Raw genomic sequence first — 14,419 nt, forward strand, 5'->3', positions numbered from 1 at the left:
ACTCAAACATATACACACTAGCTCCTTCTCACACACACACACACACACACACACACACCGCAGCTCCTTCAGCTCACATCCTCCTCCTGCACTCTTTCAGAAATCTCCGCCTGCACCTCTACCTCTTTACCTAACGAGCTAACAGTAACATTACACATGGCAGCAGATGTATCAGGAGCTGTCATGTTAAGCCTTTACGTGTCTGTTTGAACACGGAATAATCCGGCCAACGACCCGGACCGCCTCTGTTTGCCACCTGGCCTTCAGTCCGTGACTCTAAGATGGAAAAACACATTTACGCCATCATTTCTTGAACTACAGACGATTGTCAGACACGTGACCGTAGCTTGTCACCGATTGGCTGCCTCGTCTCCGCCTCCCTCTCATGGAGATCAAGCGCTTCGTGCGACGCCTCCGGCTCTCCAAAGCGGCTCGGTGGGTTCAGCCTTGAGCTTTGAGGAGCATGCAGAGTTTGTTGGCGCTTGCTTTTGTGTTCAAGCATCCAGGAGTTTACCGAGGCAGAATCTTCCACAAAGACGAGAGGTTTACAGACAGAAACCTTCCATTGAATTTGTTCCATTTGTTGCTCGATCAGGAGATATTTACCGTCGCTTCCAACCTGGTGGAGTGTCGCTTTGTTATCTGCCATGAGGGGTAAAGGTCAGCGAAAGGCTGAGCACAACACACACACACACACACACACACACACACACTCACCTCATGGTGGTAGATTCTGAAATGTTACGAAACTAAACTCCGACAATTCTTTCAAATCAAATCATTCCCTTTTATTTATTTATATAACAAAAAAATAAAGTTATTAAAACAGAAATACAACAAACATTTGGGGTCATGATCAACGTGTTTAAAACTACTTCTCTCGTCACCATAGCAACCCACCACATATATCATGGGATGTCTTGTTACATGTATGTTGTATGTTGGCCGTCCTACGCTTTTGAATATCTAAATTGGATCTCTCCTCTTGTTCTTGCTGTCGAATTCTAATAAATATGTTTAATATACAGTCTATACGTGTGTGTGTGTGTGTGTGTGTGTGTGTGTGTGTGTGTGTGTGTGTGTGTGTGTGTGTGTGTGTGTGTGTGTGTGTGTGTGTGTGTGTGTAATAAAGCTGATCCATAGAGTAGTTTTACTTGAGCCCCTGCAGAAGAGGAATGTGCATTTATGATGTACAGATAGCCCAAGGAGACGCGGAGAGATTGGATTTAGTGGAGGAAACACACACACACACACACACCCACACACACTTACTGTATATATTCAAACACACATAGGATTCTAAAAAAAACAAGCTCAGCTCCATAAGCGACTCCTCACTTCACACTGTGATCCTCTAACTCAGAATCCACATAATTGAGTGTCGCCCAGGCAGAGGAGGCCTCAGAGACGAGCCGCCCTCATGAATAACACATGAGTCACACCGCAGAAACACTCTATACCCTTTACAGTGAGAAGCCGGCTCTTTGGGAGGAGGTTTGCTGCTGGTTCACGATGCAAACTGCACTTTAGGTTCTCCGTTTGTTCTCACACGACTTTGACAAACGGAGAATTTCGGGAAAAGACAGGCTTCAATTTTCGATCGTAGACAATAGGGTAAGTTTCAATATCCTGACAGAAAGCACAACAAGAAGTAACAAGGCGGGAGGACTTCAAGAAACATCAAGGGGTCGCCATGGTGATGGGTGCTTTTTGGAGACAGCTGATAGAAACAGAACTGAGAAAAGAAGAAGAAGAAGTTTAAGGAGGACAACATTACAGGAGAGGCAGCAGAAGAGGCAGATGAAGGTGAAGGGATGTGTGCAGGAGGAGTGTAGACACGGTGTCCTGCTGCAGGAGATGAGCTCTCAGCCCCGGGGGGGAGAAAGGGGGAGCGAAGGGAGTAAAGAAGGTCAATCCAACTATTGAAAATGAGGGGGCAGAATGTGAAAGCGAAGGCGGCGGCTGGAGGAGCATTCCTTCCCGCTCCGCTCCGAGCTGCCAGATGATCCTCTTCCCTCTGAGGTGATGGAGATTGCTTTTGGAATGGTGATGGGCCGATCGCCGTTTTTTTCAGACACTTCTCGCCGCAATCCAATTTTTTTCCTCCTCCATTTACAAAGCCGCAGCGCCTTGGTCACATTCAATTCCCAAAAACTCCGATGTCCATCCAGCAACAGAGGAAATAAGTCTTTAATGGAGCCATTACCCTCTCCCCACCTAATGAGCCCATAGATGTTACGGTCAAACCTCTCACCATCACAATGTGACTCCAGCCTGTTTGAGTCCATTAGCTACAAACCACGCTGGACTCTCACTGGACCGACCATTAACCAGAGGACGCCATCAACATTTACACTCATGTTTCACCTCCCAGGCCTTTATGGCCGCACACACTTGACACGTGTTGTACAGGAGGATGAAGGGCCAATCTGAAGATAGAGCCTATGAGATACTAACAGCTTCAATCACAACTCTGTGTGTGTGTGTGTGTGTGTGTGTGTGTGTGTGTGTGTGTGTGTGTGTGTGTGTGTGTGTGTGTGTGTGTGTATATTTCTGTGATTATGGATTTTATGGTCAATTATGAGATTTCTTTTTTTTTTAATCACCAAATCAAAGAATTTCCTCCTTTTAAATTTGAGGGAAAGAATTTCTGATGGCAAATTAAAGACCAATTCAATAAATAAATAACTTAACACTCCAGGGTTATGCATTGATTCCCATTGGTTGTTATTATCTGAGACACATAAAACATCTGAACTCCTGATGTGACACCGGTTTAATTTACATTTGAGAGTCGCCCAGAGCTTCTTTCACTTCAAACAAAAGCCGAAAAATCATCAAAACAGCAACATCAGAGCGTGTGTGTGTGTGTGTGTGTGTGTGTGTGTGTGTGTGTGTGTGTGTGTGTGTGTGTGTGTGTGTGTGTGTGTGTGTGTGTGTGTGTGTGTGTGTGTGTGTGTGTGTGTGTGTGTGTGTGTGTGTGTGTGTGTGTGTGTGTGTGTGTGTGTAGTGGCTCATCACTGGGGCCGAATCTTTGCCGAGTGAACTTCAAACAGCAACGTGGCTCCTTGGGGGTCCATTATAGTGGGACCGGCTTGGTTCTAATGATGCAGGATTTGACTCTGGCAACAAAGGTAGCTGAGGAGTTCAAGGGAAGGAGGGTCCCATGACGACGGGGTGACTGACAGCTCCCGGGCTGCCTCGGACAGCAGGAGGGAGGGACTCCTGCACCGAGGCAGCCGCTGTTGTCAGGGCGTTTGATTGACATCTAATTGTGACATTGCTTCATCTTTTTGCAATTTGCTTTCTACTTTTGAGAACAATGAGATTAAAATCTTAGCATTATTATCATGTAAGATTGTCAGAACCAGACTGAGAGTCCATCAGAAGCCAACCTGAGAGACTGAAGCTCAGACATGGATTAGTTTGGTGCCTGGAGCCTCTTCCATACGTTTGGCCTTTATGTAACACAGCATTGAGTGTGAGACAGGAGTGTGTGTGTGTGTGTGTGTGTGTGTGAAGAGTTGCACAATGTTGCTGTACGGGTTTCGTCTCATCTGAAGTGGCGGTTGGTGACTAACACAGAAACTATTTGGTCTGTGATTAATCATCTATAAATAACCTGCCATTAAGTAATCAGGCGATCCAATGACACAGCAGAACTTCTGAACAGTTGACCCAATTCATGACCCGATTTCTCAGTCAGTCAGACTTGTGATGAAGCTACATGCGTGTGTGTGTGCGTGTGCGTGTGTGTGTGTGTGTGTGTGCATGGTGACATGTTACACAGGTCTGAACACATTACTTTGCATCAAATCAATCGTTGGGATCCGTGCCAGCACAGGGTTCATGGTTTTTGACTAATCTAGTGAATTTAAATCAGCAGTTTGAGTTAAATCATGAAAACACCAGATGCAGACATCACATGACCACGATGTTACACAACCTGACAGCTAGAGGCCAAAGCTCAGCAGCAAACACCGTCTACTTACTGGAAGTGCAGGTGTGTTCCTTGTTTTGGTTGGAGTTTCACTGTCAGACCCACCAGACGATGACGTCACACCTGGAAAACAAACCCGAGAGCCGTGAGGATCTGGGGTTGAGCCTCCTTCTCAAACCGCAGAAAAGTAGGGAATTGAAACATAATCATAGAGCGGCGCACAAAGGAAGCGTGTTAGAGGGATTAAACCGCCTCAGCGTTCCTCTCGTGGTTCCTCTGTCTGCTTCAGCCTCTCCCATTCATCCAAACAAAGGAGGAGGGCGGAGCTGCACCATAGCGGAGAGCGCCGCGCTAACGGAGACGCAACACACACACACCGCTCTGCCATTAGCTTAAGGTGTTGGCTGTGTTTACGTGCCTGGACGGCGTGTCAACCAGGCCCACGCCCACGCCCAAGTGCTCATAAATAATCACATGTCAATTCAAACTGAAACGCTGCAGCTGACGTATGGATGGTTTAAGTTGTAGCATTGTGCTTGTGTTGGACGTAGCCACGCGCAGGAAGGTTCACGTTTATACACACACACACACACACACACACACACACACACACACACACACACACACACACACACACACACACACACACACACACACACACACACACACACACACACACACACACACACACACACACATGACCACCTGTTCACTTAGGCCCATTTAAAGTCTGACTGAATATGGCAGAGAACACAATTATCTTGATTGGTTGTAATTTGTTTATTAGTATACAGTACAAGCACACACACACACACACACACACACACACACACACACACACACACATTGACCTGGCCTGAGTTACCTGGATGCTGTTGGAGTTTTTCCTTCCTGGTCGGACAAAGCATGGAGCTGAGGGCGGAGCCTGGATTTCTGGAGCCAGCTCTGGACCGTACCATGCGCTCTGACAGCAGGGGGGCGTTCAGGGTCTTTGGTGTTGAGTTCAGTGGTTGTCTCTGTGTGTTTATTTTGGGTCGGTCTGTTAGCATATATGTGCCTTCATGTCTCATTGTGGTTCTTGTTGGTTGACCTCTTTTGGGAATTAAACCTACCTTCTTTGTATTTGAACCTGTGTTCGTGTCGGCCTTGGCAGTGCTTAATAAAGCTTCTTTGAACGCTCTGATGAGGACGTTGCATGTTGAGGATCATTCTATAGATCCTGTGACGTGTTGAGGAGCATGCAGCCTCTGTGATGTGACTGAGTGTGGCTCATGTGTGCACGCCTGTGAGAGGACTCCATATTCCCAGATGAGTCACACACAGGGAGTCTCTAGAGGGATTATGAGCTCTCACACTCTAACATGTTCATGCACCCTCGTGTCTTATTTGTTTACTCCGCATCGCCGTCACATGACCTGAATCTGGGGTGGCGGTCCACGTCCTCGTGTGACTCAGCTGTGACTCGCCCCAGCTTAGCGGCTAAGACTCGGATTTCGCCTGCGAGCGCTGAACTTCTGTGTGAACGTCTCCACTTCTTATTTATATATTCTGTAAACAGAAACTGCAACATGTACAAAGAACAAAGAAAAATATAAAAATTTAAAAAATCTATTTTCTTTTTTTTACTCTACTGTAATATTGTTTATATTTTTATATTTCCTATTATTTCCTTATTTATTTGTTATATATAAGAAATAATAATAATACCAGAAAAATATGTCTGCATAATTCTTCTTGTTCAATGGAGCTCGTTCTGCCAGTCAGCATCACACGTAATACATTGTTGTCGAGCTTCTTCATCTGCAGTAATCTGAGACGTTCACAGTGAAAATCCAGCTTCCCTGCTTAAGAAAACTGAAGAACTGAAGACTGAAGAGTTCCGTCGTTTCCTCTCATCCGTAAAACAAGATTTCCACTGTGACGTTCCCATTCTGCCTTCAGAGCTCCAGTAAACAAGTCGCTCTGGTTTCCATCCTACCAGAAGGCGCGATGACCTGAGAGACTTCAGGGCGTTAAAGACTCAACAATCACAGCCTGACGTGTGTAGGACGGGTAGATACTCCTTCATGTTAAACCCTGATGCTCCTCTGGCCTTTAACATGTGAGATTTGTTTCTCCTTTTTGATAAACAGGAAGGAGCTGTGGAGCTGTGGAGAGATTCTCATTTCCAGCCCGCTGCCTCATAAACAGAGCTGCGTGAAGACAACGTGGTTAGGAATGATGAATATATCGCCCGTAGCTTTAATATCTGCAGCACTCGGCGGGGAAGAGGCAGAGGATATAATAGCACATTAGATAAGGATGGAGAGAAAGGGAGGAAGACGGCAAACTCTCCTCTGCTCTTGTATTTTGTATTCCATTGGGTATATTTCACATCAGGTTGTTGCCGTGGTGCTGGAAGCGGCGCTAACCGGGGAGCTTTACACAGTCTCCGCCTCGTAGTTTCCAGGATCTGATCTGTTTTGTGAAAGCCGGACTGGCAAATTGAAAGGAACACCTGCAATCCACAGTCTGCTCACCGCATCCAGGGGCCGAGCCGGAAACGGTGCAGGATTCCCACTCCATTGTCTGAAACGCACGCGGTGGCGACGGCGTCTCGGCGGCTGAATCGACACGACGCGGATTAAGATTTCAAAAACTTTAAAGCGTAAAGCTGCAGTATCAGGAGTGAGGATTCATACTGCACAGTTGTACCTTGGTGGCAAAGCTGATCAACCAGAAACGAAGCCAAGACTCCGACTGCCCTAATCTGGATTTGGCCAGGAGCGCTGGCGAGCCGGCTAGTTGGCTGCCACGGCCACTATCTGGCTAGCGGCCTGTTTGGCTGGACGCAGTGGATCTAGAGAGCTGTGGTGAGTGGCTGATGGTTATACGAGATGATTCGGTCGCTGGCTGGCGGGCACGGCTGAGCTGTAATGGGGGGGACGTCTGGCTCGCTGCTGTACTGGTTGGACGACTCTGAGTCGCTGTGTTTTGGCGAGTTTGCCTCCTGACTCACTGGCAGCACGGCGGCCGGTACGGGCCGGCCGCCTGGCTGAGCCGAGCTGAGCCGCTCTTGTGTTCAGGAGCGCTGACTCACCGCTTTAAGCCATCAGCCGCTCCTGAGCAGAGAGCAGCCGGGCCTCCATTAGGCCTGCACGGATATGATTCACTCATGATCACTAAACCATCCTGTGACTTACAAGACAAAATCAATTAGGAATAAAATATCTTAACATTTCTTTTTGAGTGATTTGTTTTTTAATTGAAACTTTAGAGTTCTACTTTCCAGCTGATTTTCCACAAACAAATCCTTCTAAGGCCTGAAACACAAAAAAAAAATCAACCAAAATAAAAATCATTTTTTTTATATCCTAGAAAATGAGTTTGATCCATTTTTCATTTTCCACTTTGCTCCATTTACAAACTTAAACTTTGCAGCACTTTAAAAAGCAATTCTCCTTTGATGGACGAGATGAATCATTTTGTTTTCATGAAAATGTGTCAATTTTTTTGCCAAACCTGAAAACATTTTGTTATTTGTTATGAAGGGTAAAATCCAAAATAAATCAGTTGTGTGGCAGAATAGACACAAACTTCTTTTCTCTGCAAATATTCAATTAAAAACTCTTGTTTACAAATTATTTCACATCCAAACCCTTTTCAGCTGCAGAGTTCTCCGCTTTGAAGCAGCAGATGAATGAAGCCACACACAGGCGATGCGTCCATAGGAAAAACATTTTATTGAAAAACATTTTCAGTTTGTAACAGACGGTGGAATGTGTGTGTGTCACTCGCACTTTTTCATTTCTTTTGACTTTTTCAACGCTGAAACCATTTCATTTTGTTTTCTTCTTTATTTTTTTTCAACAGCCTGACCATCTCATACTGCAAAGAGGGGAGAGAAGAGGCTACAGCCACCCGGTAACCATGACGACCAAAGAAACTCAGGGAAGAGACAAAACAAAAGGATGCAGTTATAATACTGTGTTACTTACAAACTGGACTCAAATCAAATCATAAAACTGAACAAAACAAAAAAAAAAAAAAAGAAAAAGAAACTAATTCAATAAATATTTATGGTACACACGTATGGCACAAATATGCAGCAGTCGGTTTGGCAACTTTTCTCTCATTTTTTTTTAAACCAAATTACCATGGAAACAGTGCAAAAGGGGAGGGAGTGAGAGGACACGGGCTTTCCAACGAGCGCTAGCTAAAATACATAGCAAAAAATTCAGATTTTATACAAAACATCTTACTTTAAGAGTTTATAAAAATGTTTTATTGGGTTCTGGTCAATATTTACATAAGCTATTTACCAAAAAAGTAGTATGCTCTGTTTTACTGAAGTGTATTCCATTTTTTTCTGCGTGTTTTTTCTTCCATTTACTTTCCTAAAAAGGTGAATAAGGCTATTGTAACAACCCAGGATCCATATACAATACAAACATTAATGTATTTACAGTTTCTTACCTACAGAAGTACGGTGCAAAATTACTGAGTCAAGTGACCGAGGGCTGACCATACGAGCAAGGCATTTACAGCCTGAGGCGCTCCTCCCAGCCTGCACGCTAACACTCCCAGCATGCATCGCTGCCACACGCGGGGACACCGTTAGCCGAGCGGAGGCCGGGAGAAGGACGTCAGATTTTAAAGAAACTAATAAGATTGTCATATTCTGCCGCAGAGAGCAACTAAACAGCCGTGTGTTTTTGCGCCGTGTGTGTGTTTGTGTGTGTGTGTGTGTGAGTGCGTGCGTGTGTGTGTGTGTGTGAGTGTGTTGTTGTTTTTCCTCTCGCCTTCTCTTAAATACCTGTCCGAGCGCGATATCTCGTTGTTTTGACGCTTTTCGTATTTCACAGTTTACCTTTTGTACTACGGCACACAGTCAGAACAGAAAGGGTTAAAGGTTAAAGTAATACTAGAAACTGAAGTAACGCAGGAGTAACAGCAGGCTCGTGTGACCTTCTTTGCTTTGTGTCCTTCTGTTGGTTGTTACATCTCTCAGTGGTTAAGAACACTTTCCATAGGTGTTTGTTTTTTTTCCTCTGAATTGATTAAAAAAATAAATAAGAATTGCATATTTGCAGATTTTGTAGCCTCTCAGAGGCACAAACCTCAGATCATACAAGGCTTGGCTTTATCGGTGAACTTTGATGTTCTCGATGAACGAATGAAGATGTGGCGATGGGCTGATTCATGTCGGGGGCGAGCGGCCGCAGCGTTCCTGCAGCCACAGACGGGTGCCAATCCAAACTGAAATGAGCGTCTAGCATCACACACACGTGGCCGGAGTGGAGACACACACACACGCACGCACGCACGTACACACTGGGAGAGGAAGCATGAGGGCACCGGTGGGAATGATCCTTTGGGAGATGCTACAGTCAAGTGAGTGTGGGAGACACAGCCGCTCTGCCCTCCAGAGCACCAATGTGAGCTATTTTGGGTGGGATAACTCCGCCCCCTGGGGCCGGGGGGGGCGGGGCCGAGCCTCTGGGTGAGAACATATGAGCTTCCATGGGTCCAGATATCAAATCATCCAAAACTTAGCTTGCATAATGTGCACTTCTACCCTAATATATGAACCGGACTTCCTCTCCTGGTTCTCCTGGTTCTTCTTCTTCTTCTTCTTCTTCTTCTCCTCTCACAGCTCTGTGCTCTGTGTTCTTATCATAAATAAATTCTGCTTCTTTTTTTCTTTCTTTTTTAATGTACATCTATTTCTCAAGACTCTCAGTATGGAGATGCTGATGGATGCGGTGAGTCGATGTCCCTGTGCTTTATCAACAAGAGGAGGAGAGGGCGGGGTCACTCAGCGGGGGGAGGGGCCTAACTATCCTAGGACCCCTGGGGGTAAACATTACAGTACCTAGAGCTGTTTCAGCCACTACCCTAACTAACCCCAGCCTCCTCCGGGGCTTTGTGTTCTCCTGACGCCAACCAAACGTCCGTAAGGCCAGTTGGAGTTCTTTGTCTCTCCCAGTTGAAGCGCCTTCCTGGTTTCAGGAGTCTGAGGCAAATCCTTGCTACCGTTTGCCTCTGGCTGTCCCCGGCTGACGGGACACAGCTGCTCTCCCAGTCTCTCCCTATCTCGAGAGTGGAGGTACCAACATGGGTTAAAAGTGCTGCTCTATGTGTAGGAAAGTCCTCCACCCTTCCCAGAATCCACCTGGGCCGACCTGAGCCCAAGCAGCCGACCCCTCGCTTCCTTCTTTTGAGCGTCACTGATACACGATATGGGAAACATGAAGCACGTCTGAACTATAACAGGATATAAAAGCAGATAAGAAAAGAGAATTCTGACCGTACAAAAAACTGGGAATCTCTCCTTTTCAAACTTTACGACATCTGAAAGAATTCCACGGAAAGAAAAGAAAAAAAAAAAGAGTAAAAACACGATGTGGGCATGCGGAGAAATGACGTCATCCACTCTGAACCCAAACAGTTCACATTGACTGGCGAGACAGTGTGTGTCTGTGTGTGCGGGCGGGCGAGTGTGTGTGTGTGTGTGTGTGTGTGTGTGTGTGTTCATGTGTGATGGTGAGCATGTGGGTGATAAGGGGGTGAGTGTGTGATCTCCATGAGTCAGTCAGGAGGGAGCCGACCAGAGCCTCCCTCCGTTCCTCCACCTCCACCTGGTAAAATCCAGAGTCTCTCTTGGTCTGGGGCGGCCATTTTGTGACAGTCCATGGCCCCGCCCACGTCCTCCTTTGCCTCCTCCTCCTCTTTTCTCTCTCTTTTCCCGAGCAGTAGTCTCTCTTAAAGTGAAGCCAAAATCCCATCGTCTCCTCCTCTCGTCCCGTTTCCATACGTCCGTCTGTCCCTCGACCAAAAAAGGAAAGAAAAACAGGCCCCGCCCCCCCGCCGCACACCTGCCTCACAGTCCCGCCGCACAACGCAAAGGCGACGCTGGGCACGGAAAATAAAAACAAACCAAAGAAAACCGGAGCGAGGAGGTGAAGGAGAAGGAGAGCGGCTCCTTCTCTCTCCAGTAGCAGCCTTCGCTCCAAATGTTCTCCTTCTCCACTTTACTACCAACAAACCAGAATTCTCATAAGGAAAGAAAAACATAATGAGAGCAAAGGAGGAGGGGTCGATAGAGAGTGAGTGAGACAGAGAGGGAGAGAGAGAGAGAGAGAGGGAGAGGGAGGGAGGGAAGGAGAGAGAGAGAAAGAGAGAGAGAGCGAGCGAGTGTTTGCGGGTGTGCCGGCGTAGTCAAGCCAAAACCAAAGTCCGGCTCTGCCAGAGCATCGTGCCAGAACGTCTCTCGCTTCTTCAAAGTTCCCGGTCAGACTTTGTAATAGATGTTGGCCGGACTCTGCGGCGGCATCTCCTGCACGATGTAGACGGGGTGGCCGTAGTCGCCACTGACCTTCTCGTAGTGCGGGCAGAAGACGCTGTCAGCAGTCCTGAGCGGGATGATGATGTCGCTGGGCTCCGAGCCGTTATTGTTCCCGCCCCCGCCGCCCCGCTTGGGCGTGGCCAGGGTGCTGAGCGACAGCGTGGCGCCGTGCTGCGGCGAGTGCTTGCGGTGCCGCCGCCTGTACTTGAGCAGCAGCAGCACCAGCATGATGATGATGATGATGAAGATGACGCTGCCGGAGGCGATGCTGACCAGGATGGCCACCTCAGAGCTGATGCTGGACGGCTTCTCGCCCGTGTCGTTCCCGCCGCCTTCTCTGGGCGACTGACCTGAGGGGGGGAGGGGGAGGGGCAGAGTCAGTGTTTGTTTACATTCCTCACACCGATAAACACAGAGGCCACGGATCAATACTCTGATCAATACAGCACACAGTTTAATAACAGTAGACCACAACTTTAAGAGTTATCGATTGTTTACTAAACTAAATTTCAGCTCCTTCATTTTTTCTTATTACATTTATTATACTATTAATTTATTATTATTTATTTAATTCATATCAATGTTCCTTCTCTTATATTCACTTTGGTTCAATGATAAAGATTGAACAGAGGTTTACAGTTATCTGCCAATTAAATTCCCAAAAGTTCCAAAACAACATTTCTAGAAACCATGATTGGTTTGGAGAAATGAAGCTTTTAGGTTTCAGGTCCAGAGTGTGTTTGTCCAGGGACGCTGTGTCCTGTAAACACACTTCACACCGACTCCTGCTGTCCGTCTCTTTGATTCTACGTCTCAACATCTCATTTCATCCGTCAGAACTAATTCCTGCCTGGACCTTTGACCCCTCAGGCGTCTCTCTGCTCTGACTCCTGACTCTGAGTCTGGACTCTGCGGCGGCAGGGTCTCGCCTGGCAGACTCTGAGTCCGGACTCTGAGTCCGGACTCTGAGTCCGGACTCTCAGTCCGGACTCTCAGTCCGGACTCTCAGGCTGGACTCTCTCTCTGAGTCTCTCTGCCTCTCTGCCTCTCTATCTCTCTGCCTCTCTACCTCTCTGCCTCTCTGCCTCTCTGTCTCTCGGCCTCTCTGCCTCTCTGCCTCTCTGCCTCTCTGCCTCTCTGTCTCTCGGCCTCTCTAAGGCTTTTGTGTAAAGGTCACATTCGATCGGTGGCCATTCGCATTCAACTGGTGTGAGGCTGCAACCTTGAAACGAGAGCGAGTGCGGCCTGAGCTAGGCAAGACCCTGCGGCCGGGAGGAGGGAGGAGGGGGGAGGAGGGAGGAGGGGGGAGGAGGGGGGGGGGGGGGGGGGCGGTGGCAGCAGCACTTAGACAAATTGCGCTTTGAAAGACATAAAAAAGGTAACTTCATTTCCTAACTAACAGCACCAGAGGGAGCGAAACAAGACGGAGATATTGGATGTCATCAGGAGACATCAATTATGAAAACCAGGCTGCGCTCTGGCTCGCAGCACTGGACACTCTGGTCCACGTCCAACACTCAAGGGCGGGTTCTTTCGCCCTCCTCCCCTCCCCCCCCTCCCCCCCTCAGGACGGGGGCGTGCTCGTTCCCTGAGCAGGCAGATTACACCGTGTCTCCCTGTCTGCCGCCGTCCTCCCCGGGGCCCAGAAACTGCTTTCTCTGCGGTCCTGGGAGTGGAGGCGGCGGATGGCAGGCAGCCCAAAGCGAGGACCCCGTCGGTTGTTTTACAAGGGGATTATGCTGCCTCAGACGCTCTGCCTCAGACGCTCTGCCCCGCGGCACTGCGACGCCCATATGTGCCGGGAGGAGACATTCAAACCGAATCAAGGGAGGACGAGATGCTGATGTGTGCAGGAAGCGGCGCCAGGCGGGGACGGGCAGCCAAAACACAAACAAGGTGCCTGATGAGGTCACGGCCTCGCCCTGAACCGGGACAGAGACAGACGCACAGGAGGACGGGAGGACGGACGCGTTTATGTAGGTCAGAGCGTTTTCCCTCCTCCAGCTTTTCCTGTTTCTCCTTCTTTTCTTTTCTGAACGCGGCTCGTCTGGGAAATGACTGCTTTGATTTTGCTAAACTGCGATACAACGGCGTCAGATAAGAGCGCACACACACACACTAACACACACACAGCCCCGGGCGTCCCTGTTTGGGCCGCCGTCGTTAAAGATGGTAGACGGCGATCGGATCGTTTTTCCTGAAAATGTCACTTTCCAGCCGACTCAGAGCTCCGACGCGGCGGCCGGGACGCCGACGCCTCAGAAGTCCTTGAGAAGCCTGAGATGCCTATCAGCTTTATGGGCAACATTCAATTACCTGCTGATGAATCGCTGACCTTTCCTGCACACACACACACACACACCTTCCATACCCCTCAAAAACACACACACACACACACACACACACACTAAGCGGTATCCTCTTGGTGCTATCTGGCATTTAGAGCACGACTCTTACGCCGGCTGAGAGCAAATTGTTTCCATAAATCCTCCACTCAATTAAAGCGAGGCGCCGCCGCTCACCTGGCTTCTCCAGCACTTCGTTATTTGGTTTGTGGGCGTCCTTGCTGTCCGGATGTTTGGGGGGGTAGGGTAGTCTGGTGGGGTTGTCTTTGGGTGAGTACGGGTCCGAGGGATCTGGGAAGAGAGAAGAAGAAGACACAGGAGGGTTAACGGACAGAACGCTTCTGACACACAAAACACTTCAACCTCTACCAGATTCCTCCTGATTTCTGTATTAAATTCATATAAAAGCGATGTAATGATCGCAGGACTCAACAAGCGCTCCCTTCTCCCCATAAACGCCCTCAGAGTCTTCAGAGCCCTCAGAGTCTTCAGAGCCCTCAGAGTCTTCAGAGCCCTGAGGTTTGGTTCTCCTGCTGGTCTTGGTCCCTTGTGGCTCCAGCTGTTAGCCAGTATCTGAAGCTGAAGCTGACCTCCTCCTCCTCTACCTGAGGTGATGAATGGAGGAGGCGTGTTCTGCTGAGGCGTGTGCTCGCAGGTTAAGCTCCTCTTCTCTGTCTTTTCTCCGCTCCAGAGCCGGCGAGACGATTTTCACTTCAATTAAACGACAACAGAACTCATCTGCAGTCTTTTCTTTCCTTTCAGTTCAGCTAAAGCTCTGACCTCCAGCCTGTGTGTGTGTGTGTGTGT

General features: G+C 48.2%; 1 protein-coding gene across 2 annotated transcripts in view; it reads right to left on the reverse strand.

Moving 5' to 3' along the window:
* Window positions 1-7,718: 7,718 nt before the first annotated feature.
* The window catches only part of efnb2a (ephrin-B2a), a 22,967-nt gene continuing 16,266 nt past the window's right edge, over window positions 7,719-14,419 (reverse strand). For both annotated transcript variants that reach the window (XM_076155186.1, XM_076155185.1), the window contains 2 exons: window positions 13,790-13,903; window positions 7,719-11,617 (listed from right to left, as the gene is read on the reverse strand). In XM_076155186.1, coding sequence (XP_076011301.1) covers window positions 11,214-11,617; window positions 13,790-13,903 — 518 coding nt within the window. In that variant the 3' untranslated portion in view covers window positions 7,719-11,213. The remainder of the gene's footprint in view (window positions 11,618-13,789; window positions 13,904-14,419) is intronic.

The sequence above is a fragment of the Genypterus blacodes genome, unplaced genomic scaffold (genome assembly GCF_046128005.1).
Source record: "Genypterus blacodes isolate CSIRO-AG114 ecotype Tasmania unplaced genomic scaffold, CSIRO-AGI_Gbla_v1 ptg000065l_1, whole genome shotgun sequence".
NCBI classification, from domain to species: domain Eukaryota; kingdom Metazoa; phylum Chordata; class Actinopteri; order Ophidiiformes; family Ophidiidae; genus Genypterus; species Genypterus blacodes.